Source organism: Lissotriton helveticus, chromosome 5_1 (assembly GCF_964261635.1).
Source record: "Lissotriton helveticus chromosome 5_1, aLisHel1.1, whole genome shotgun sequence".
Classification (NCBI taxonomy): Eukaryota; Metazoa; Chordata; class Amphibia; order Caudata; family Salamandridae; genus Lissotriton; species Lissotriton helveticus.
In genome coordinates, this window is record NC_136065.1 from 1,823,864,864 (window position 1) to 1,823,887,474 (window position 22,611).

General features: G+C 42.0%; 1 protein-coding gene across 2 annotated transcripts in view; it reads right to left on the reverse strand.

The window, feature by feature from the left end:
* The window catches only part of ASB16 (ankyrin repeat and SOCS box containing 16), a 142,826-nt gene that overhangs the window by 46,016 nt on the left and 74,199 nt on the right, over window positions 1-22,611 (reverse strand). For both annotated transcript variants that reach the window (XM_078645197.1, XM_078645198.1), the window contains exon 3: window positions 18,129-18,621. In XM_078645197.1, coding sequence (XP_078501323.1) covers window positions 18,129-18,621 — 493 coding nt within the window. The remainder of the gene's footprint in view (window positions 1-18,128; window positions 18,622-22,611) is intronic.

Genomic DNA, 22,611 nt, shown 5'->3' on the forward strand with positions numbered 1-22,611 from the left:
AAAAAAGAACTATATAAATGGACACGTGAGAAACTGTTAACTAAGGAAGAAAACACATTTTTAACAAATAATTTCCCCAAGTTACCAACTTTTTATTTAATCCCTAAGATCCATAAAGGGATCAATCCACTCCAAGGAAGGCCTATCATCTCAGCACAAAACAGTAATTTTGAAAATACGTCTAAGTATGTGGACTTTTTCCTACAAGACTTTGTTAAATCACTGCCTTCGTTCATCCAAGACTCTAGAGACTTCCTGGCAAAACTGAACAAGGTAGAATGGAAAGATGACTTTTTTCTGATAACATTAGACATCAAATCTCTATATACATGTATCAAACATGAGGACGGACTGGCAGCAGTTGAACATTTCTTAAGTTTACGAAGTATTCAATATCATGGACATAACAAAATGTTGCTCAGCATGATACACTGGTGTTTATTTAATAACAGATTTCTGTATGATGGTAAGGTGTATCGACAAAAACAGGGAGTGGCTATGGGGGCATGCTTCTCCCCCAGCTACGCATGTCTTCATGTGGGCTGGTGGGAGGAGCATGTCCTCAGGCGGGAAAATCAGGTCCTGTATGACCGACATATCGTACGTCTATGGCGATTTATAGACGATATGTTTATTATCTGGAGGGGTACAAAAGAGGAAGCGAGTGAATTCATTAATATCATGAATGATAACTCATTGAATTTGGAATTCACACACCAAATAGATAAGAATAAGATCAGCTTCTTAGATGTACAGATCAATATAAATTCAGGACAAATAGAAACCAGTTTGTTTGTAAAACCAACAGCAGGAAATACCCTGCTAACACAAGCAAGCAGTTTCCATCCTAGCCACACTATAGCAAGTCTCCCATATGGGGAATACCTCAGAGTTAAAAGAACATGTAGCTCAATACAAGCATGTGAAGAAGCCTTGGCCCTCACAAAGAAAAAACTATTAGAAAGAGGGTACAGAGAAAAAAAGCTTGAAAGCTGCACTTCGAAAAGTGTCTCTCATCAATAGAGAGACACTTTTACAACCAAAAGCTGATGTTATAGATCCCAGCCCGACACCTACCAGAGAAACAGATGTAGAACCAGTTGAGACCAAAAAAGTTTGCAGGTTTATCTCTACTTTTAGTAGACAGTCCAAAATAATCAAGAAAATCGTTAGCAAAGAATGGCCAATTGTATTAACAGATGGGGTTCTGAGGGAGATATATGTACATAAACCTACATTCACTTTTAGAAAGGCCCATTCCATGAAATAGGACCTTGTAAAAACCAGCCCTGAAATTATAAATAAAGTTAAATGGCTATCCACCCGTAATGGTTTTTTTAAATGTGCATCTTGCAGAGCCTGCAAATTTGGTACCAACACTACCACTTACACAACTGCATTCTCAGAGAGACCAACTAAAATCAAAGGTCACTTTACATGTAAGACTGAATATGCAGTGTATATTTTAACTTGTGTATGTGGTTTAAGATATGTTGGAAGCACAAAGCTTCCAGCACAGGCCAGAATCCTGCAGCATTTACGGGCCATAGTGAACTCGGACCCTAACTACCCCGTAGCTAGACACATAAAATTGGAACATGAAAATAATCTCAATGTTCTGACATATTTTGTCATTGACCATGTTCCCAGCAGCAAAAGAGGGGGTGACAGGGAGAAAAAACTCCGCAGACTGGAAACCAGTTACATCATAGAGCTGGATAGTAAAAGCCCAAAGGGTCTTAATATATGTGATGATTTGCACCATTTCTTATGAATTTCCCAAATGCTCAGAAACTTGGATAATATCTGTTTAAAAATGGAACATATATTATTACCCAAAATAAATTAGTAGTATAACATGAAGCACTTTATTTCCTGGTGTAGTGCAATAGATAGGAAAGCCTTTTTACATTTTACACAAAAGGTTTTAATTAATTATGTATTTATACTTCTAACTTGGTATTCCTAGGATTAGGAATCATAGTGGTTCATATATAATTAAAAATACTACTGATGAGAGAGCAATGCTTACCTGGGACTAATAATTGGATATACAATCAGGGGAGTAATAATGAAATGGTAACAAAAGCACCCACATTTAAAACATAAGGAAACTGAACTCAGAAAGTGACCCATCCAAAATGAAATGAAATTATGTAACAATGTTCAGTATTGAACTAATGTATTTGTACAGTTATAAAAGTATAATGGAAACAATGTATAGAACCGCCCTTCTGTCCCTCACAAATCCCTCCCTTTCTCTCTTCTTTTTTAGAAAAAGATGAATTCGATACTGTGGTAATAATAATCTTATACTTCCGGCTGGAAGAATTGTAAAGTTACCATTTTAAAGTATATTTTTATATTTGCACTTTGAAGCACATGTGCACATAACGGGTGTAGTAGTTGGTCTGAATTATACTAATGGAAACTAAAACTAGCAGAAAAAAAGAGACCAGTCAATTTATAGTTCCTTTTAATGTCTAGTGGTATTCATGGAAAAAAATGAAGTACTCTCGTTTATTAGAGGTTTGATATTATTAATTGTTATTAACAATACATATCTCTTGCCTTTTAAAAAAACAAAATACAAGTTGTATGAGAGCGTACAGAAAATATGTAACAGTTTTTTGATTCCCTAGAATGAAGTTAAATGAATGCTGACATTATGATGACAAACTGAGCGTCTATAAATGTATTTCATAGTATGTTTTCTGTTTTCATGGATAGCCAATGACCAATCACAGAGCACTTTACAAATTAAATAATGGAGGGAACCTCATAATCACTACCAGCGAGCAAGGTGTCAGGTAACCCGAAACGCGTTTGGTTAGGCACGGTAATGCACTTGAACAAATTGAAAAAATAAAGAATCTCAGCGGCTGCTGAACCTGAAAAGAGTCCGTCTCTCTCGTTTTTTGTTGGCGCCATTTGGATGCGGGCGTTGAGAGTGGAACCAGGATATATAAATATATATATATATCTCAACCACACGAATCCGGTGCCTTTCTCCTGCACCAAAATTACGACGTCGCAGTCACCAACACTCTAGTAAGGATTTGTTTATTTATTAAATGCAATGAGTCATGACGCATTTCGGCAGGGTCCCCTGCCTTGATACCAATCCTGTTTTACTTCTGCAAACAGCCGCTGATACCGTGGGTGTTAAACACCCAGATTTATTGACAGAGAAAGTCTTGGACGCGTTTCGGAGGTCTAGCCGCCTTGATCACCTAGTGAGCGCCATTATCATCGGCCATTCAGTACTTTTCACAGTGTACATAGTCATGGCAACATTGAAGCCGCATGGAAATAGAAGAGTGCTCCTCTTCCTGAATAAACATAAAAGTGGCATAACGCTGTGCACCATTCAAAACAGAAATAACAAGACTTAAAATCAGTCACATTTAAACAAAGTCAGTCATGTTAGGAGACATAAAGGGTGGCATCTTCAACCATTACAAGTTTGGTACTGTGTGTGGTGCAGGGGTGCGCAAAATGAGGTAATAGAGTGTCAGAGAGACCAATGAAAATAGACCACCATGAGTTGTTCAGTGACAAGATACAATGTCTGGATGCGACAAAGAAAGGACATTTGAAAATGTGCTAAGTGCACTTTATTGTGAAAGGCTGACGACTAGCGGAACTGCTTAAAAGTGCATAGTCTCAATTGAGTTGCTGGACTAAACAAGCCTTTCAACATCCGAGTCATAACGCAAATACTGCCCCTGTGGGCTAATGCACTCTATCTAACACAATTTCCATAAAATTGACTGATATGTGTCGCATCCAGAAACATAAAAGCCTAAATATGCATCACTAGTCGTGAAAACTACCCCGCAACATAAAAAATCAACCTAAAGTCTCACATACATTATACCATGAGTCCTAAGATTCTACGGAAATACTAATCATGTAAAAATTAAAGTAGTGATACTAATAAAATCTAAACTACTGTGTGCCTGGCAATATATCTACGGGAGAGAGAAATAGATGTGTGCAGTCATTAATGATGTACAGTTAGTTCCTCATCGGAATTTATTCCCAGGGGTATCTTGGAGTTTAACAAAAGTATATATCCTGATTCCAATTTACATAGTTGCAGTTGCCTGTTTCCCTCTCTAGGACTTTTGGGAACAGAGTCAATGACAAAATATGATAGTTCTTCTGCATTGCCCTGATGGCATTTGTTAATGTGCCTTGCCACTGAATAACTCAGATCATTATTGGCAATTGCCCTAAGGTGCTGAACCTTATGCATTGTACTGCCCACGTATCTCTTTAGTCAAGTGCATTGTAGCACATACACAGCAAAGGCAGTTTTGCAAATATAAGTGCCTCTGATCTCAATAGGACTTGATCTAAGAGGAGACTGAATGGTGGTGGTATTACGTCTGTGTCTGCAAGCTTTGCATTTGGTGCATCTGAAGAAACCTTTTCTGGTTTAAAGCCAATCTGAACCTCCTCTTAGTTGGAGCATGCTTTGCACCAATTCTCGCCTCATTGACTTTGCCCTCCTGGAGGATATGAGGGGGGCAAGTGGTAAGTCTTGACCTATCACTGGGTCTCCCTTCAGAATTTTCCAGTTTTTATACAGTATGTTTCTGAGTCTAGCATGGTATGTGGAGTACCCTGTAATCAGTCGTATGGGATTAGCCTGTGTTTGTTTCTTTTTCTTCTTTGCACTCTTACTATCACCAAAGAGTAACACCTCTTGGGTCTTGGAATCTGCTCTTCCCTCCTCTGATCTCAGTACATCTTGACTATACCCTCTGGCTTTCATTCTGAGGAATAGGTCTGACTGTCCTTGGTTTAGGACAGTTTCATTACTACAATTACGCTTCATGCGTAAACATTCCGCGTAGGGCAGTCTATGTTTAAGTCTAGTAGGGTGGAAGCTGCTAGTGTGGAGGATCGAACTGCCTGAAGTAGGCTTCCTATAGGTCTTAGTATGAAGCTTTCCCTCCGCCACATAGACGACCAGATTAAGGAAATGTACCTCTTGCTTGGTGATGTTACACATGAAAATTAACTTAAGATTGTTATCGTTAATGTCTTGTGTAAATACTTTGGCTGACTCTAGGGAGCCTCTCCACACGATGATAGGTCATTGAGCACTTCATTTCATAGAAACACACACTCACTCACACACACACGCACACACACACATATATATATATATATATATTTATTTATTATATATATGGTCCTAGCTCCTCGTTATTCTATAAATATACATATATATATATATATATGTATATATATATATATATATATATATATATATATATATATATATCGCAGCACAGATCAACTCCATCAAGTTGAAAAATGGCAAGCACACTGGTGTCCGACTTCAAGGATTATTTATTGCAAACCCCCCTTCACCCCTAGCTTCGTCAGTGTCAGTTCGTGTACAAACAAAACTCGCCATTTTAAACCCTGCCAGTCATTACTTTTTTCATCGACATAGAAGAGGATTTCATTCGTAAAAGCAGTGCCATCTTGTAGTATATACAATTTCATACATTTCATTGGTTTTGAACGGCGATTAATAAAGTGCTCAAGTGCTCATTTTAAAAAACATTGGTTTTGGAACGACAAACATTTCATTTTTGAGTACATTCCATAGAGACATTGATCATGTGCATTAATGCCTATAAAGTCACAATTATATATCTTTGATGAGATTATTGTTGCCCTGAATAGGCATTGTTTTCATTTTTATCGATGACCTGAACTGTTTCGTCTCATATTGGGTATCAAGAAGAGCCTGAATTACAGTTACTTTTGTGTGTTTAAAATTGCTTTTACAAGTAGAAGGGGCTTTAATTGCACATGATCCCATGTGCAACATTACAGGTGAACCCACATCTCATCATCATTATTGAGACCCCAAGGTGTCATTGTTTTGAGGTCAATAATGTATCTAGACTCTAAGGTTCGGAGTGCCTTAACCCTGTCCCCCCCACGTTCTGAACGGGTTACTTGATCAATACAATAGTAACTAAGAAGGTCCCTATTACTCTGATGATGTTCCGAGAAATGGCGAGCGACCGGATAAGATCTATCCTTATTCGCGATCGCTCGCATATGTTCCAGGATCCTAAGTTATGTGGGGTTGATGGTACTCCCTATATATCGTTTTTTACAGGGACATTCTAGGCAATAGATTGTATAGTCCGAGTTACAATTTAAGAGTTTGGTTATTTTTCTATTTGGTTCACCAGCCTGTGCCGTGGGGAATGCACCATCGCCGTAACAGCGGGCGCGGAGCTGGGAATATGCCCGGCACAACTGTGAGGCTACAACACCGAGGATTGCCACTCTCCTTACCTTGGAGCCCATTGGAGGGCAATTAAAGACTATGAGATCGCTGCAACGGAGAAATACATCTCCCAGAAGGCCATACGCCTATGACTCTGTCAAACTAGCCTATCAGGAGGCGGGAGACTGATCACGAGAGCCAATCAAAAGGTTTTTCTAATAAATAAAAGCATGATGCACAGTAGCGTATTTTTGTGCCCTAAGCCCATGAAGAAGGAACACATTTCGGAAACGCGTCGGCAAGGCAGTCCAAGTGTAATGGAGGGCAGGATGTAAATTGTTGCCTGTGTGCATCCCCGACCTTTGGGCAACTTGGAGCGATAATTTAAAACGGCAGCCTATGCCGTGGGGAATGCACCATCGCCGTAACAGCGGGCATGGAGCTGGGAATATGCCCGGCACAACTGTGAGGCTACAACACCGAGGATTGCCACTCTCCTTACCTTGGAGCCCATTGGAGGGCAAGTAAAGACTATGAGATCGCTGCAACGGAGAAATACATCTCCCAGAAGGCCATACGCCTATGACTCTGTCAAACTAGCCTATCAGGAGGCAAGAGACTGATCACGAGAGCCAATCAAAAGGTTTTTCTAATAAATAAAAGCGTGATGCACAGCAGTGTATTTTTGAGCCATCAGTACATGAAGAAGGAACACATTTCCGAAACGCTTCGGCAAGGCAGTCCAAGTGTAATGGAGGGCAGGATGTTAATTGTTGCCTGTGTGCATCCCGACCTTTGGGCAACTTGGAGCGATAATTTAAAACTGCAGCGTATGCCGTGGGGAATGCACCATCGCCGTAACAGCGGGCACGGAGCTGGGAATATGCCCGGCACAACTGTGAGGCTACAACACCGAGAATTGCCACTCTCCTTACCTTGGAGCCCATTGGAGGGCAAGTAAAGACTATGAGATCGCTGCAACGGAGAAATACATCTCCCAGAAGGCCATACGCCTATGACTCTGTCAAACTAGCCTATCAGGAGGCGAGAGACTGATCACGAGAGCCAATCAAAAGGTGTTTCTAATAAATAAAAGCGTGATGCACAGCAGCGTATTTGTGTGCCATAAGCCCATGAAGAAGGAACACATTTCCGAAATGCGTCGGCAAGGCAGTCCAAGTGTAATGGAGGGCAGGATGTAAAGTGTTGCCTGTGTGCATCCCCGATCTTTGGGCAACTTGGAGCGATAATTTAAAACGGCAGCCTATGCCGTGGGGAATGCACCATCGCCGTAACAGCGGGCACGGAGCTGGGAATATGCCCGGCACAACTGTGAGGCTACAACACCGAGGATTGCCACTCTCCTTACCTTGGAGCCCATTGGAGGGCAAGTAAAGACTATGAGATCGCTGCAACGGAGAAATACATCTCTCAGAAGGCCATACGCCTATGACTCTGTCAAACTAGCCTATCAGGAGGCGAGAGCAGGTGAGGTGACCCTTTTAAAGTGCTAGCGTGCTAGTAAATTTGCATGGACATAGAGGAAAGACTCATGTCGTTACCTCCATACTGCTACAAAACCCCCAACATATGCATTGGTACAACATATGATGCGAATGAAGGTACACAAAAATAACTGTAAAATACATTTAATGCAAATTGACTGCTACAACGCATCCTATTGATAGGGCAGTTCAGTTACTGTATAGCTGTATCAAAGTAGAATACAGAGGTAACAGAAAGTAAAAACATGTAAAAACATGCAAAAGGTAAATTACATGTTTAAACTGTTTAAAATCACTGTTAATAGTCCCACTGAACCCTTTGCCCATATATATACTAGCTTACCCGTCGCGCGTTGCTGCGATCTCCGAAGAAAGGAAATTCAAGGAATCTCGTTATGAGAACATTCAATTTACATTGTGTCATTTTTATTGACACTTATTCATTTTAATATGGAAAACATTTCAAAGTGTCGTTTTAATTCTATTTATTTATTTGAGTGCTTGTGGATACACGATTTTTTGTTTTTCCGTCTGGTGCGTACATCAGTATTCGAAAGATTATGAGGGGCCTGGGGGGCCAATATTTTAAAAAACATTTATGCCTGAAACCTTCGCGGGAGTGTACCTAACAACTTCCCAAAGTTTCCTGGCGATCGGATGAATGCTATTTTAATTATATTTATTTATTCGAGTGCAGGTGGATACATGATTTTTTGTTTTTCTGTCTTGTGCATACATCAGTATTCGAAAGATTATGAGGTGCCTGGGGGGCCGATATTTAAAAAAAATGTATGCCAGAAAGCTACGCGGGAGTGTACTCAACAACTTCCCAAAGTTTCCTGGCGATCGGATGAATACTGTTTTAATTCTATTTATTTATTAGAGTGCTTGTGGATACACGATTTTTTGTTTTTCTGTCTTGTGCGTACATCAGTATTCGAAAGATTATGAGGTGCCTGGGGGGCCGATATTTAAAAAAAATGTATGCCAGAAAGCTACGCGGGAGTGTACTCAACAACTTCCCAAAGTTTCCTGGCGATCGGATGAATACTGTTTTAATTCTATTTATTTATTAGAGTGCTTGTGGATACACGATTTTTTGTTTTTCTGTCTTGTGCGTACATCAGTATTCGAAAGATTATGAGGGACCTTGGGGGCAGATATTTTAAAAAAAATGTATGCCAGAAAGCTACGCGGGAGTGTACTCAACAACTTACAAAAGTTTCCGGGCGATCGGATGAATACTGTTTTAATTCTATTTATTTATTCGAGTGCTTGTGGATACCCGATTTTTGTTTTTTCCGTCTTGTGCATACAATTCGAAAGATTATGAGGGCCCTGGGGGGCCGATATTTAAAAAAAATGTATTCCAGAAACCTTCGCGGGAGTGTACTCAACAACTTCCCAAAGTTTCATGGCGATCGGATGAATGGTGTTTTAATTCTATTTATTTATTCGAGTGCTTGTGGATACATGATTTGTTGTTTTTCCTTCTTGTGCATACATCAGTATTCTAAAGATTATGAGGGCCCTGGTTGGCCGATATTTAAAAACATTGTATGCCACAAACCTTCGCGGGAGTGTACTCAACAACTTCCCAAAGTGTCATGGCGATCGGATGAATGGTGTTTTAATTCTATTTATTTATTCGAGTGCTTGTGGATATACGATTTGTTGTTTTTCTGTCTGGTGCGTACAATTCAAAAGATTATGAGGGCCCTGGGGGGCCAATATTTAAAAAATATTTATGCCAAAAACCTTTGCGGGAGTGTGCTCAACAACTTCCCAAAGTTTCATGGCGATCGGATGAATGGTGTAGTAATGCATAAAGGACAAACAGACAGACAGACAGACAGACATACATTCGTTTTTATATATTTAGATATATATATGTATATATATATATATATATATATATATATATATACATGTATATATATATATAAATATATATTTATATATATATACATATATATATATATATATATATATATATATGTATATATATATATCCCAACAACACAGGAACCCTTTTGAGTAAAGCCACACGAAGTCACATTAGCTCCTTTCTGAGCAGACTTCGGGTGTGCAAGCTGCCATTAAACAAAGTTGGAGCTAATGTGACTTTATGTGGCTTTACTCGAAAGGGTTCCTGTGTTGTTGGGATTTATATACGGCCATCCCGGTCATGAGGAACAGCCCACCGCAGCTGCGGGTCCCTGCTGGAACTAAGCAGTTCCAGCATTGGGGAACAAAGGATCCTGCGCTCTGCACGGGGCGCAGGTGACGCTTCTGAATGACAGCTACAGAGCGGAGCAGGAGTCCGCCCGAAATCTACTTTTACCCACTTGGGATGGATTTTGTTAATTTTAGACATGGAAGCACACCCACTGGGGATTAGCAAGTACCACACCACACATCCCAGAATGTCGCAGTGAGGGCCACGCCCATTGGGGCAGGGACAGTAATTAAAACGAGTGCGCGAACATCAGGCTTCCATCTCTTGTTTACAAGTACGCCGCTGACGAAGGGAGCAGTCCCGAAGCGCGTTTGGCGTTTTTTTCTCTGAGCAGACTTCGGATGAGACCCTGTGGGCAAGCTGCCATTAAACAAAGTTGGAGCTAATGTGACTTTGTGTGGCTTTACTTGAAAGGGTTCCTGTGTTGTTGGGATTTATATACGCCATCCCGGTTGTGAGGAACAGCCCACCGCAGCTGCGAGTCCCTGCTGAAACTAAGCAGTTCCAGCATTGGGGGACGAAGGATCCTGCGCTCTGCAGGGGGTGCAGGTGACGCTTCTGAATGACAGCTACAAAGCCTAGCAGGAGTCCGCCTGAAATCTACTTTTACCCACTTGGGATGGATTTTGTTAATTTTAGACATGGAAGCACGCCCACTGGGGATTATCAAGTACCGCACCACACATTCCAGAATGCCGCAGTGTGGGCCACGCCAATTGGGGCAGGGACAATAATTAAAACGAGTGTGCGAACATCAGGCTTCTATCTCTTGCTTGCAAGTACGCCGCTGACGAAGGGAGCAGTCCCGAAACGCGTTTGGCGTTTATTTTTCTGAGCAGTCTTCAGATGAGACCCTGTGTGCAAGCTGCCATTAAACAAAGTTGGAGCTAATGTGACTTTGTGTGGCTTTATTCGAAAGGGTTCCGGTGTTGTTGGGATTTATATACGGCCATCCTGGTCGTGAGGAACAGCCCACCGCAACTGCGGGTCCCTGCTGAAACTAAGCAGTTCCAGCATTGGGGGACGAAGGATCATGCGCTCTGCAGGGGGGCGCAGGTGACGCTTCTGAATGACAGCTACAAAGTGGAGCAGGAGTCCCCCTGAAATCTACTTTTACCCACTTGGGATGGATTTTGTTAATTTTAGACATGGAAGCACACCCACTGGGGATTATCAATACCGCACCACACATCCCAGAATGCCGCAATATGGGCCACGCCCATTGGGGCAGGGACAGTAATTAAAATGAGTGCGCGAACATCAGGCTTCCATCTCTTGCTTGCAAGTACGCCGCTGACGAAGGGAGCAGTCACGAAACGCGTTTGGCGTTTATTTTTCTGAGCAGACTTCGGATGAGACCCTGTGTGCAAGCTGCCATTAAACAAAGTTGGAGCTAATGTGACTTTGTGTGGCTTTACTCGAAAGGGTTCCTGTGTTGTTGGGATTTATATACGGCCATCCTGGTCGTGAGGAACAGCCCACCGCAGCTGCGGGTCCCTGCTGAAACTAAGCAGTTCCAGCATTGTGGGACGAAGGATCCTGCGCTCTGCAGGGGGGCGCAGGTGACGCTTCTGAATGACAGCTACAAAGCGGAGCAAGAGTCCGCCCGAAATCTACTTTTACCCACTTGGGATGGATTTTGTTAATTTTAGACATGGAAGCACACCCACTGGGGATTATCAAGTACTGCACCACACATCCCAGAATGCCGCAGTGTGGGCCACGCCCATTGGGGCAGGGACAGTAATTAAAACGAGTGCGCGAACATCAGGCTTCCATCTCTTGCTTGCAAGTACGCCTCTGACGAAGAGAGCAGTCCCGAAACGCGTTTGGCGTTTATTTTTCTGAGCAGACTTCGGATGCGACCCAGTGTGCAAGCTGCCATTAAACAAAGTTGGAGCTAATGTGACTTCGTGTGGCTTTACTCGAAAGGGATATATATATATATATATATATATATATATATATATATATATGTATATATATATATGTATGTATATATATATATATATATATATATATATATATATATATATATATATATATATATATATACATATATATTACCTACTGGCGGTCGCCAGTAGGTAGTTATAGTTAGGATTGGCTACCATAGGAAATCCGCAACATTCTATTGGGAATAACTCTGGCGCTACTTGAGGAATTTGTGTGTAAGTTTCCAAAATTTTGGCCAGCTCCGCTGCGCTCCTTCCCTGAAAGTTTCGGGGGGATTCGTGAAGTGGGGCAGAGAAAGTCTGACAAGTCTACAGCCCGACTCGCTGAACGGAATTACGCCAAACTTGGCAAAATTGTAGGGACTGGTACGCAGATGTGCCTTTGCTATATTTGCTGAAAATTGTTCCAGTGGTTTTTTGAAAATTAACTTCATAAACACATATATATCTATAAGCGCTCTCCGAGCGCTCACAGGTGCGCGTACCGGGGAGCGCACCCGGCGCGCTACGGGAGTGCGCGAGCGAAAAGCTGATTGGCTGTCGGGTGTCTGTCAACATTCTAAACAGTCCGGAGAGTCCGCCATCTTGTGTCTTGGTAGAATCGAGACACAAGAGGTGAAAAAGAAAGGGGGAAATAATTAAAAGGGGGCAGAGTAGACACCCCCTGACCCTCTAGGTTTTCTGAGGGGGGTCTAGAAGGACCCTGAAGTGAAAACCCCCTTTTTTATTTTTTTTTATTTTCGCGGGGTAGGCGCTGGGTGCGCTCCCAGGTGCGCTCTCCGGTACGCGCACCCTGAGCGCACCACGGGGAAAAACAGTGTAAAAAAATAGAGTAAAAAAATAATGTAGAGTGTTTAGAGGTAAGTGACGCATGGCCTCATAAATGAGGCCTTCAGTCTTCTACTCATGCGTAATATTTAATGTATGACGCATTATGTCACAAGGAGTTACAGATACGTCAGTATTTCTGACGTATCTGGAAGCGCAAAAGTGATGCATTGCTGGAGTGTGTCACAAAAGTGACGCAACTCCAGCAATGCATCCTTTCACATGGGGCCAGCCCCATATGAAAGGGCCTGCGTCAGTCTTACGCCTGCTGTGAGGCAGGCACAAGATTTTGACGCAACGGTGTACTAAAAGTGACGCAGTGAAATATCATAGATTTCACTGCATCACTTCTACGACCCTTCCTTGCGTCAATACGCCCCCTTTGCATACATTAAACCTGGCGCAGGTATAATGTGGCGCAGGGGTTTACAAAGTGACGCATCTACCTAGGTGCATTTTTTTACACCACTGGTGCGTCACAAAAAGTGACGCATGGCCTCATAAATGAGGCCTTCAGTCTTCTACTCATGTGTCATATTCAATGTATGACGCATTATGTCGCAAGGAGTTACAGATACGTCAGTATTTCTGACGTATCTGTAAGCGCAAACGTGATGCATTGCTGGAGTGTGTCACAAAAGTGACGCAACTCCAGCAATGCATCCTTTCACAAGGGGCTGGCCTGCGTCAGTCTTACGCCTGCTGTGAGGCAGGCGCAAGATTTTGACGCAATGGTATCCTAAAAGTGACGCAGTGAAATCTCATAGATTTCACTGTGTCACTTCTACAACCCTTTCTTGCGTCAATACACCCCCTTTGCATACATTACACCTGGCGCAGGTATAATGTGGCGCAGGGGTTTACAAAGTGACGCAGCTACCTAGATTCGTCACTTTGTAAATATGACTCAACAAGGTGCATTTTTTACAGCACTGGTGCGTCACAAAAAGTGATGCACCAGCGGCGTAAAAGTGACGCATGGCCTCATAAATGAGGCCTTCAGTCTTCTACTCATGCGTCATATTTAAAGTATGACGCATTATGTCGCAAGGAGTTACAGATACGTTAGTATTTCTGACGTATCTGTAAGCGAAAAAGTGATGCATTGCTGGAGTGTGTCACAAAAGTGATGCAACTCCAGCAATGCATCCTTTCACATGAGGCCAGCCCCATGTGAAAGGGCCTGCGTCACTCTTACGCTTGCTGTGAGGCAGGCGCAAGATTTTGACGCAACGGTGTCCTAAAAGTGACGCAGTGAAATCTCATAGATTTCACTGCGTCACTTCTACGACCCTTTCTTGCGTCAATACGCCCCCTTTGCATACATTACACCTGACGCAGGTATAATGTGGCGCAGGGATTTACAAAGTGACGCATCTACCTAGATGCGTCACTTTGTAAATATGACTCAACAAGGTGCATTTTTTACAGCACTGGTGCGTCACATAACGTGACGCACCGGTGGCGTAAAAGTGACGCATGGCCTCATAAATGAGGCCTTCAGTCTTCTACTCTTACTTTTTCTTTCACTTTCTCTGTTTCTTCACTGCCTTACTCACCTTATCTCACACTCAATTGTCTTTATCCAGTCTGTATCTCCACTCTTTCCTAAACATCACTGCTCTTTTCTTACCCTTCCACACCACCGTTCTTTTACTACATTTTCTTCACTTATCCACATTCCCCATGTTCACTCTCCTTCTCCTCACTCTCCTTCCCCACACTCACCTTCTTTCAGTCCCCCTACTTCACTTCCCTTCCCCTCTCGTCCCTTTCTTTGCTTTCTCACTCATTTTCCTCTCCTCTCTCACTGCACTCCACTTCAGTTACTCTTTTTCATTTTTTTAAGAATACAGCTCTTTGATGAGAATTGGAGGTAGTTCTGAAAGAGCTTTTTTTCCTTTTTTTTGAACAAAACCAAAAACAGGGAATGGGAAACTGCTCAACAGGAGCAAAAAAAATAATCAAAATTAGGGCTGGGGACGGCAGCGGTGGTTCTCTAATGCTCGAACCATGAGCATAACACTTTGTTTCCCATAACAAAGTAGCTGATCACATTTTCTGCATTTAATTATGGCTTCATTAAAAGCAGGCTGAATATTAGGGATCAGCTCTTCTGGTCGCCCCCTCACCGATGTAGTTGGTCCTCCGGTTGAAGTAGAGGCACCATCCCTGGGAGCCTCTCGTGCCAGAGCCCTGACACTCTCCCGGGCAGTGTTCTGGGGATGCCTTCTCTGCACGTGGCGAATCATGATAGAATTACCAAAACTGTACTTCCTTGTGGGGTCTCCTCTGGAAAGTACAGTGTGGCAGATCTTACATTCCACCTTTGGAGCATTTACTTTCTTACGTCCCTCAGGTATATCAAAAAATTTCCAGATAAAATGCTCCTTAACTCTAGGCTGAGGAACCTCTTCATCTATAAATCCATCTGTGTCATCACTGCTGCTGGATGCTCTGGCAGCCATGATAATCCAACAAAGATTAAGCAGCAAAAAGACAGGTCTTGCAGTCACAAAAGTGAAAGAAGAAGTGAAGGAAATGGGTGGGGATTTCATTCTTTGTAAAAAAAAAACTGTTAGCAACCAATGAAAAGAGTTATTTTAAGGTCACATGACTTGACGCGCTTATGCTGCGCGCACCGGAGCGCTTCCGGGAGCGCTTACGCGGCGCGAACATAGGCGCTTTTCCGGGGGCGCTTACGCGGCGAGCCTGAGTGACGTTTTGATAGCTTTACGGAAATGCAAAATCATTTTCATTTCGTAAATCAAAAATACTGCTTTTATAAGTATGGTACTAAATGTCTTGCATTATTATTTACTTTTCATACATATTTTTTTTACGAACACAGAAATAGCGCTCTCGGTGCGCTCTCGGGAGAGCTTACCGGTGCGCGCACCCTGAGCGCACCAGGAAAAAATGTTTAAAAAAATATATATACATTGAACAAATAATATATATTTTTTTAAATATAATTAATTGTTGTAAAAAACAGCTAATAAAAAAAATCAAAAAAATCGTAGGTTACAAAGTCGATATACAAAGGAATTAGCTTTTAAAAAAACTATGAAATTCACTGAAAAAACCATAGGTTTCACAAACATTATAGTTAGGAATTCGTTTTTAAAAAACCTTTGAAATTCACTAAAAAAAACATAGGTTTCACAATCGTTATAGTTAGGAATTAGCATTTAAAAAACCTTTGAAATTCACTGAAAAAACCATAGGTTTCACACTCGTTAGCTGAACATTTTACTCATGATGTAATTTAAGATGTCTTCAGTGATGTCATCAGTGATGTCATTTGAGATGTCATCAGTGATGTCACTGGCCATGTCATGAATGATGTAATATGTGACATCATCAGCAGTGGATTGCGGGCGCGCGAGTTATAGTGAGTCCAACTAACTATAACGTGGGAATTTCAATGGTTTTGTATGAGTAAAATGTTCAGCTAACTATAACGAGTGTGAAACCTATGGTTTTTTCAGTGAATATATATATATATATATATATATATACACGACATAAAAAAGAAAGCAAACAACATAATAGAGTTCGACATTAAAAATTATTAAAGTAATGATGGTAATTAGAGCTCCTGGTTTAAAAGTATTTATTTATTTGTATCTGCTTTTATCCATAATTATTTTGTGTTTTCTGAAAAAATGAACTTGAATATTTCCGCAGTTATTTACCCTTACAGGTACACTTACAATTGGATGTTTCATGGGTTTTAGTCCTAAAAAAAAGTCAAATGTTATGTATCGTTGAAATACAATACACAGCTTAGCATGTTAGTACACGTGCAACTATTTAAAATGTTATTAGGGAAATGTAGACCTTTTTTTAGACCCACCTGCGTGTCAGTCTGCTCTGCTATTGGCCTAGCAGTCATGACTGACGGCACTAAAAATCACTCAAAATTAGACATATGTTCTACAATTTTCTACATTTAAAAATAAATATGGACAGAGAAACAAATAGTTTTCGGTCTGCATTTTTCTGTAATAATAAGTAAAAACAGAAAACCGAGAGCTTTTGTTGTGATTAGAAAATGGAATCATAATTTTAATTTATGGAAATAAAAATCAAACTGGTTTGGAAAACGAAGTAATAAAAAAATATATATACACTTATAAACAGAAATAAAGGAAAGGGAGCACACACAGATAGATGTGTGTGTGTGTTTAAAAATAAACTTACCTGGAATGTAATGGTATCCCTGGTGTAGTGACTCCCGATGTAGCGATTCCTGATGCAGTGAGGTACGACCAATAGATAACAGACAAGTAAATCTGTTGCAATTGTAGACATGCATGTATCTACTGCTTTCCTCAAGCTTACCATGGCAATGACAGGTGAACTCCTGTGGTTGCAAATTGGGACGCTCGTTTCTGTTGTTTTCGTCTAGTTTACCTTGGCATTGGGAGGTGACGTCAGGTTGCACTTGGCATGCTTGTGTCTACTGCCTTCCTCAAGCTTACCTAGGCACTAGCAGGTACAGTCTCGTGGCTCCACTTAGTACCCTTCATTCTACTGCTCTCCTCAAGCTTACCTTGGCAGTGCATGGGGCAGTCGTGTGGTTGCACTTGGGAGGCGTGTGGCTACTTCAATCCATACTGTAGGTTAGAACTTCAATTGGTGATGCTAACATTGTACAAGAGGGTTTGGCACTTACTGGCTTCCTGTTTATATGACAAAAGTTGATTGTGGCCCTGTGGCTGTGCTTAAAAAAGATCTCATCTCTTGTAGGCCACAGTTTTTCCTTGGGACTGGTGGGTACAGGGCACCTGGTCATGGTGAGGACGTGACTTCTCAGTGTAGTCCTACATTTCAGCTTTGGGCAGCAGTGTGCCCTTGTGCTGGTGGCTGGGGCCCCAGCAGCCCTTTGATTTGTTCTCAGGGCCTTCCTATGTGCCAGGGAAGATGTAACCTCAATTCCACAGTTTACCTTGGAATTGCTGGTTGGATTTGATGTTTGTGCAGAGGAGGCTTCCAAGCCACCACATACAGGTTTGGACTAGTGTGTTTGGCTATGGGGTTAAGATTGAGAGGATGATATTATAGTTTTTGGGATTAGTGCGTGTATGACCTTTGTTTTATGAGGGAAACTTGCACCTGCTGCACCTTCCAATAAAATATAGAGATGCAATCACCTATGCTTGTGCCAAGGAGGCACTCTCCCAGAGTGGTTCCAAGTTTACATTGATAATGACCAGGGGAGACCCTAGATGTATTTGCTTGTGCCCTACTTTTTACTTTTGGTCGGGAGGGTTGAGTGTTGTGGTTCTGCTAAGGAAGCACATGTCTGCTGAAGGCCTCAGATTTACCTTCGGATTAGCCGGTGTCGCCCCATGATCGAGCAGCATTAGGACAACCCTCTCCGGCTGACAGTCCGTGTAATCTTCAACCACCTGCAGGATGCAGTCCAGGGGTGTGTACCCAGCACAGTTGGTAACATTGACCTCGGCCCCGTGCTGAAGCAGCAGCTCCACAACACGGTGGTGGCAGTTGCTGCAGGCGTTGTGCAGGGGTGTGTGACTCTTCCGCCCGGCCACCTTGGCGTCCACCCCACAATCCAACAGCTTCTTCACAACACGGTAATACCGGCCGGATTGCTCTGGGTTATCGGCACCAGCGCAGGCGGCGTTGAGGGCGGTCTCACCTTCACGGTTCTTCAGCATGATGTCAGCCCCGTTACAGAGGTAAAGCTTCAGGTGCTCTTCCAGGCCATGCTTGGCGGCAACGTGCAGTGGTGTCATCGCACTGTCTCTGGTCTTCATGTTAACCCTGGCACCATACTCCACTAGTAGCTGTGCACATCTGTCAATACAAAATGGAAGCAAATGTCACAGGTCTGAGACTAGACTACAGTGTCCAAAAGTAGCAACGTGGATGGGCTCACAACATGCCCCTTTCACAACTGCTTTCTCTTGAAAATTTATTTATTAATCTTTTACAGCGCCAAATATATAGTCCTGCGATATACAGACACACATACTGGCTTGGTCGAAAAAAGTGGGTGAGTAAGTAACCATTTCATCTTGTGGCCATTTCGGCAGGGCAACACAACTGTGAAGGTTTAACTGTGAAGGATCTGGTTGTCCAATGATCTATTGGGTTATGTAAAGGGTTCCCCAGGTAGATATTTCTGAGGATTTGGAGAGATACAGCTCATCAATTGTTTATCGAGGCTGCCTTAGTCCAGTCGAAAGGAGACATTGTATAGTGAGGATCTAGACTAGGTGAAGATTTATTAAACGAACTCTTCAGGTGTGAGGTACAAGCCACCTACATGGACGCAGGCGACCGGCAAATAAACAGAATGTAACTCCACAGACTTTCAAAAAATAGACTTTACAGCAGAACACTCCAAGGATTCTAGAACCAATGTAAACTTTATTGAAACAAAATATGCAGAACATGCTTTACTGTAGACATAGGGATTACATAGGTGATGCAATTCTACGAAAAAAAGATTACAGTGCTGAAACAGATTACTCTATTTCTCTGCCACTTACAATAATGTTGACATAAACATCAGTGGGCTTTGATCAATAGTTCATTGGAGCCCATTCTGAACATTTACACCGTTCTGTACTGAGGGCAGTACAGAGCCTGGGGTCTGATAGATCAAAAGCAATGGGAATATGTATGAACTGGTGGAACTTTAAAGTTGAATCGACGTTTGATTGGCTGGAGTATGAGTCGAGGGCTAAATGTTAATTGGATGTAAGCTGTTAGGAGAATCACTGTATGGTTGGTTAATTTGGGCCGCTAGTTTCCATGAGTTGCCTTGCTTTTGTCCTTTAATTTCGGTTCCTGGTTTGACAGGCTTTTCTAGAACAGAGGTTTCAGAATAGCAGGTAACAAGAGACCACCTTTTGTTTTTTCCTTAGCCTCTCCTCTAGAAGGCCTTCTGTGTGATGGAGAATACTTTAAATAAATTCCTGTGTTTCAATTGACCCACTCGGGGAGAGGAGGCGACCTAACGGCTAGAGCAGTCAAACTCAAATCTGGGGAACCGGGTTCGAGTCTCAACAACTACGCTCAACATCCTGTCATTCTAGGCAAATCACTTACAGCTAGATTCATGAAAGGGCCGTTTTGCGAGTCTTTAATAGCGATTCATAAGGAATCGCTATTAAGGACTTGCAAAACGGGATTCATGTAGGAATTGCTAAATAAATTGCGATTCCTACACATTCCTTATTTGCGATTAGCAAATTGCTAATCGCAAATAAGGAATAACTCCCCATGCATTCCTATGGGCCTAAAGGCCCATAGGAATGCATGGGGAGTTATTCCTTATTTGCAATTAGCAATTTGCTAATTGCAAATAAGGATGCGATTTCAAGGGTGCCAGGGGTGTCCAAAGGACACCCTGTAGCACCCCTGAAATGCAACATTACACAGGTGTTGCGCACACACATGTCCAAAGGACGTGTGTATGTAACATGCAAAAGAAAAAAATGCACTAAAGTGCTTTAATCTATTTTTTCGCTATTTACCACGAAGTCAGACTTCGTGGTAAATAGCGGCCAAATATTGCGAATTCGCAATTTAAAATTGGTTGATGAATTGTATTTAAGGAATCTCTAATAGAGATTCCTTAAATGCAATTCCTCGCACAATAGCGAATTCTATAATAGCGATTATTGCATTTGGGATGATGAATCCCAAATGCAATAATTGCGCTCGCAAAGGGCCAGATTCTCAGAATCTGGCCCTTTGCGAGCCGATTTTCATTTCATGAATCTGGCCGTTAATCTCCCAGTGCCTTACAAAAATGAATGTGTCCTTCTGTAGTGGAACTGGTGCTCATGTAAAGCGCTCTGATACGTTCGGGTCAAGTTTGCGCTATATAAAAAGAAAATGGAGAGGTCACTCAATATAGCATATAAGTGGTACCTCTCCCTTTTGTTTTAAATCTTGTATTGAGATAATATACCATCCTTAAACCAGTTCATGATATTGTTAATCAGCCAGGTGTGTTTTCATAAATATCATAAGTAAGCAAAGGGCCACCACATTATATAATAATGTTGGCTCAGCAGAATATTTCATTAAGAGTTGTTTTCATGCCTCTCCCAATCCTATGATAGGGAGAGGATCTAAAGATAAATCTTGGTCTGTGGTGAGACAGTACATCTGTTCCTTACTGCAAACCCAGTAACCATTCTGGGCCCCCAGTATGAAAACCCCAGAATGCTTGCAAACCATCCGAGGAGGCTTCTAAAACAGGAGAGATGTAAGCTTTCTGTTCAATTCCTGACCCCTGCAAAAATAGGGGTGAAGAGAGCTAGCTTGAAACTGAGACATGTGTTTGATTATTAGTTAATATCAACTCTACTGAGGGCAATGAGACCAATCTTGATTTTGTTTTAGAGATTTACATCTCTCTAGCTGTTGACTGTAATGAAACACCTCTCCTTCGTCTAGCCATCAGAAGACAGTAGCTCTGTGCACTAGTTTGGTGTTATCCTTGAACAGATTTCCAACAGGACAACGTGCAGGAAAGCTAAAAACACCAACTTCCCAGGCACTCGATCCATCGCCTTGTCCTGATGAGATCCCACTATCTCTCAGGGATCGAAACGTCGTCGACATACATCTCTAACTCTATACTATTATCTGTATCATATTGTTGAGTATGAGATGCTAACTGATTGTGACTTTTTCATTTACATTTCCACAAACCTATAAGTCACTTTTTAAGTCACTTGCCTGCGGTAAGGAAATCAGCTGATTTCCTTTTACCTCGTCATGGTTTGCTCACTCACCTTTTGTATATATTGGGCCTTAATTCATTGCTAAATACATTTTTCTATTCTGTGACCACACTCTTATATATCAATTTTTGATTGTAAAAATTGTGATATTTTTCCGATCCTTCTTATAAGGAACCTTTCTTTCTCCTAATAGATGATTACCCTTGGTCCCGTCTGACTTCTAGGATTTCCTTGTGCCTCTCTCTTGGAGTCCATTAGGCCCACAGAAAAGCAAAAAATATTTTTAAAAATACGATGCACAGAGTGAGCATCAAAGGCGATGAACGCTTCAAGGTGGTCTGAGGATAAGAAACCTCCTGTACTCTAAGAACCACCGCTCATTTTCCAAGATGCAGAGAAGGCGTCAAATGAAAATCGACCATGGACCCAAAATCAATGATTGTCCCCACTTGTTGCATTATCTAGTCTTCAGTATTATTCTGGGTCCAAACCTGGTCTACCTATAGTGAGCTGTATTTTTTTTAACAATTCTCCATTCCTAGCCCCTCAATGCGATACATTTTTACAGTAGCCACCTGGATTACGCCTACGGGTCAGATCCCTATGGCTAGGCCCACTCGCCTGTGGCCTGTGCTTGGCTTTCTTGGTCTTTCTCAAGACATACTCAGTGCACTCCATCCTGCCCACTGAAGTCCATTAAGTTATTCATATCACGACGGAGCTGGGCAGCTTCCAGTTCTGTCGTCAAGAGCTGCTTTCACGACTGCAGTTTTTGTATAACCCCACCCACATTACTGTCAGTCAGCTTCCAAAGGCATGACATGCTTTACAAATACTACAAACAAATACTGCTTCCACGTGCCACGACATCTTCATTTCTGGTAGGAACTAAAGACCTTCCTCCTCCTCAAAGAGCAGCCCAACGAGCATAGGGGCCCAGTGCAGACCAGAATTTAACACAAATTTTCTGTTAAACATTTTTATTCCTGGGAGTGGTTGTGTAGGCAGGGTCAGTGCATTGCTTTGCCCGGGGGCTGTTAAGATGTCCCTGAGCGCATCCGCAAGAGGTAACACCTCCTAT